The 4,699-nt window shown below is 41.4% G+C and overlaps 1 protein-coding gene across 2 annotated transcripts in view; it reads left to right on the forward strand.

The window, feature by feature from the left end:
• LOC124285983 (neurogenic locus notch homolog protein 1-like) overlaps positions 1-4,699 on the forward strand; it is a 44,846-nt gene extending 40,147 nt beyond the window's left edge. The window contains exons 1-6 of one of the 2 annotated variants that reach the window (XM_046722295.1): positions 974-1,362; positions 1,683-1,857; positions 3,013-3,126; positions 3,246-3,491; positions 3,810-4,007; positions 4,353-4,699. In XM_046722295.1, the coding sequence (XP_046578251.1) occupies positions 1,815-1,857; positions 3,013-3,126; positions 3,246-3,491; positions 3,810-4,007; positions 4,353-4,525 (774 nt within the window). In that variant the 5' untranslated portion in view covers positions 974-1,362; positions 1,683-1,814 and the 3' untranslated portion in view covers positions 4,526-4,699. Of the gene's footprint in view, positions 1-973; positions 1,363-1,682; positions 1,858-3,012; positions 3,127-3,245; positions 3,492-3,809; positions 4,008-4,352 lie in introns of those variants that run through there. The other variant, XM_046722294.1, reaches the window with a different exon arrangement.

Consider the following 4,699-nt stretch of genomic DNA (forward strand, 5'->3'; position numbering starts at 1 on the left):
TCGGTGACCATATGTGGTACGTGCGAGAACAGCGCAAATGTATACCTGTAAGATTTGACTGCTTGCCAGCTTTTAACAGGTAACCTCCCACTGATTTGCATAACCGGTTTAGGAAACACCTGTGATAAGGTACAAGCAAAATCTGGCAGTCACTGAAGTTTTAACATGAAAGATTTTAGTCACGGGCGTAATTAAACACATTCCTCCCACCGTGTGTATTTTAAGCAATGAAATAATGTAACGCCAATAAGGGTTAAGGCTCAACCACTTATGTTCCTACGTTCAAAGACAGTTATAAGTGTGAAACCTTGTTATACCGAATCCTGTTCATTCGAAACGGCCACCATTCGGAAGATTAGAGCTTGCAACACACACATGAATATGTTAATTTAATTTGGGTTTGACTGTAAATGTACAGTTTATATATATTCATAACTAAAGTAACACAAATTCAATGGTTATTCCACAAATGCAAATTCTGCCTTCGCATGGCTGTGTAGAATTACACCTCTTCTATAATTCAAACAATAGCACGAAATCATTGTTTGATTCCAACGATATCAAAGAATGTATTCATGAACTACTATCAAATAGTGGCACCCCTGCAGGGACAACCAAATCAAGTGTTCACGGGAACATATTACTATATATTGAACAAGTGAGTGAGTGTGAAACGGTGTAAAACGTGAAAAGCTGTATTAAGGCCTTATATCAGTATTAAGGCCTTATAGCTGTATTGGGACCTTAAGACTGTAACCCTCATCAAACATCTCATGACAACGTATGACGGTCTTTGGCCGCAAAAAGATTTGAGATCCGAGTGACATACAGATGTTTCATTGTGACTTTTGTAAAGGTGAAGTCAGTCTTTTGGTCTTACGTACTTATGGGTCCTTGATCGTAACATACACATAGAGGGACAATGGACCAGCCTGTAATATCCCAGTGTAGCTTTGAAAGCTTGCCAACTCTTATCAGCTTGGTGTTTTGATTTTACGAGTTAGCACTACCAGTCTGCACAAACCAAGAGTTCATTGCAGGTGTAACCATGCTGTGGTTGATCTTGATCGCCGTCATTCCTATCACTACATGCCAGAGAGCCGACACATGGGACAGTTGTGGATGCTACTGGGAGACATGGCAGGCCTGGTCGAAGTGCTCCAGTAGATGTTATGGCAGACAGATACGTGAGAGGAGGGGTGTTTGTTGACACCAGACCAGAATGTGGGACATTTGAATCCTGCGACAGAGGAAATGGGGGTTGGGACAGAAGAGACTGCAACAAACACTGTGATGCAGGTCGCTACAATGGGCAAGGATGCTCCTGTCCTCTGGGAAGATATGGAGAATGCTGTGACAGCAGTAAGTATCACCTCATCTAAACATGTAACACATACCCTCAAGAACAATGGCGCCTATACCAGGTAGCGAGCTTATGTTTTGTTTTGTTTTGCTTGTTGTTTAATTCCGCAATATTCCAGTTTTATGACGACAGTCTGTAACTAATCGAGTCAGACAATCCATAGGAATGCATCAAGTCAGCGATCCTGTTTACGTATGTTTCTAGTTGCTGCTCTTCTCAAAGCCTATCTATCTATCTGTCAAAAGTACAAAGGTACGAAAACTGCAATATAACAGAATTACATTCGTGCTGCGTAATGTTTGACTCGTTTTCTCTTTAGTAACGACCTGCGCCAGACCAGTGTCTATTCCATACGGAAACGTTCACGGGGGGAAGGTTCCAGTATAATGACGTCATCACCTACACGTGTGACACCAACTATAACCTGACCGGTTCCTACGAGAGGACCTGCATGGTTAACGGAGGCTGGAGTCGTTCTACACCAAGATGTCTCTGTATGTATAGCATTAAGCTGTGTTATATTTAGAGAATAACCCAAGAGGTACCAGTGATGACAGGAAATATGTCCCTCGTGAAATTAATAAATGAATAAAAAATCATCTTGCAGTATCGTTCGATATCATTTCCGGCTACACTTTTAGTGTACACCTTGCAAGTTCTATTTCACCATGTTTAGTCTCTTTCACATGTACACGCGAAAGGAATTTAGTGGATGTATTATTCTCGTTCCACGTCCAGCAATGAATACGTCCACCTTGACCAGGTCATTGACGTTGATTGCAGTTAACTGGGTAGCCTTGTTTGTTTACAAAATACGGTTAGACATTTTTTTACTATAAAACACGTTGTTAAGTAAACGACGTCATATTGTTAATGACGTATGAAATGAAGCATTAAATAAGCATCAAAATCGAAAACCTGTATGTTTCTTGTTGATATTTTAAAATCTCGAATCACTGTGATTACATTATTATTATTATTATTAAATTAGTTCCGGCATCCAATAAAAATGTACAAATATACGATCGACCAAACAACGTCGAGAATCAATAAATTGCACATTGTGCAACTATCAAAAAGATATTACACGGGGTCTCCTCGCCCGTTTGGGTAATAAATGAAAATAATCATGATTGCTGCATTTAATTATAGCTGTGATGAAGGTTTGTTGTTTAACGCCACATTCAGCAATATTCAAGCTATATGACGGCGGTGTGTAAATAATCTGGACCAGACAACCCAGTGATCAATAGCATGAGCATCATTATACACAATTGGGATACAATGACATGTTTCAACCACCCGATCTCGTTAGTCGCCTTTTACGACAAACATGGCCCGGGTTGCTGAAGACCAGTTCTAATCTAATCTTAACGAGTCGAAGCTTTTACATGTAGGTATGGATGACATGCACTCAACAAAACTACGATTCCTGAAACCCGGATACATACAAGATCTTGGTTTAGCTGGGACTTGTTGGAATCCGGAATCTCTGCCGTTGAAGTGCATTGACTTGCATTGTGTTGTTATCCTTCATGATATTGTAATGTTCCTGTAGTCGAGACATTTTATCAGCATTTTCTGAAGTGTATGCATTTCTTCATATCTGATATAATGCACCTCTCACATATGCCCTGTTCTGTTTCCAGTCGCCGAGTCGTGTAGGAGCGGCCCGTGTCAGAATGGCGGCACATGTGTGGATGGTCTGGCCAGGTACGACTGTGTCTGTGGAAGCGGCTGGACTGGGAAAAACTGTGATGTGGGTAAGTAGGTTTAAGAAACAGACTGCTATTCCACAAAAACTGCATAAGCATTAGCATTGAAACCATACTCGTTAACACAGGTAAACTGCCTTTAGCATAATTGCTAATGTTCGTTTCAGATGTGCAAGCTCCAGTGGTTGACCAGTGTCCTTCTAGTGTCCGTTTGACTACTTCATCTCGTGAGATGACCTACACATGGACAGTTCCTGTCTTCTCTGATCCCCATGGCAACCCCGTGAAAACGTCCTCTGATTATGATAGCAACAATTTTACTTTCCCCTGGGGAGACTTCACCGTCCTCTACACTGCAGTGAAACCCAGCAACGGCCTTGAGACGAACTGCAGCTTTACAATCAGTGTCAGACGTAAGGCCGCTTGTTGAATTGGTCATAGATGTATCACGCCGAAGACCTGGGTTCGATTCCCAACATGGGTAAAATATGTGAAGCCCATTTCTGGTGTCCCCCGCCGTGATATTACTGGACTATTGCTTAAAGCGGCGTAAAACTAATTCACTGATCTTGCAACAGAAAGTAACAATAGTCTGATATTAAGTGATCTGTCCTGACAGCCAACAGTGATAATTGTATCAATGTAATTATTATTTCAATGTCTTCGATCTTTCTTATCTTTTCTTTTCATGGGATACATATACAACGTATGTATTTATGTTCCGGGTACAGCCAAACCGTGTCCACCCATCGTTGCCCCGAGCGACGGTTACGTCCTGTGTAACGGATGGAGAGCAGACTATGGGCAGTACTGTCTCGTTGGATGCAACGCGAACTACTCTCTCCCACGCAGTTTTGACGCGAGACAGTGGCTAGTGTGTGGCGCAAGTGGACACTGGGCTCCAGATTTGTTTCCACTACGATGCAAAGGTGAGTGACACGAATTGTATATTCTCGTCAGTCACATTTTATTAAACACACAAGAATATTTTAAATTACCACAGTGACTTACCATATAGTTTACAATGTTATATGTCCAGGATTAGAATCACAATACGCCTTATATGTAGTATGATTTTACGCCGTTTTAACCATATTCCATCAGAATCATGGCGGGGGTCACCAGAAATGGGCTTCACACATTGCACCCATATGGGGATTCGAACCCGGGTCTTCGAGCGAACACTTTAATCGCTGGGCTGCTGCCACGTTAATGATATTAGCAGATTGTGTTCTATTCATACATGCATTATGATTGCTTCTTATTTTTCACAGTCGGAGATGCAGGTGGCCATGTGGTGTTGACGCCTGGAGACTGTCTCAGCGGGACTCACAAGCAAAAGGAAGACTTCATCCATGCTCTCAAACGGTCGCCTTTCAACTCTGTGTGCATTGACAACCCTACTATCTGCTCCCCTGACAATGTCAATGTTGTATGCGGGGCATAGATGGTGGGCAGATACGAATGTTATAATCAGATAAATTTCATATCTGACTATCGTCTGAATGCTGATGAAATAATTGATAGAACTATTAAGAAAATATATTTTATTTGACAGTCGTAAACATAAAATGTATGGTATATTTTAGCAAATATAGCATTTATTTTGATTGAACAGGAA

The sequence above is a fragment of the Haliotis rubra genome, unplaced genomic scaffold (assembly GCF_003918875.1).
Source record: "Haliotis rubra isolate DU_JTF1 unplaced genomic scaffold, ASM391887v1 Scf371, whole genome shotgun sequence".
In the NCBI taxonomy this organism is placed as follows: Eukaryota; Metazoa; Mollusca; class Gastropoda; order Lepetellida; family Haliotidae; genus Haliotis; species Haliotis rubra.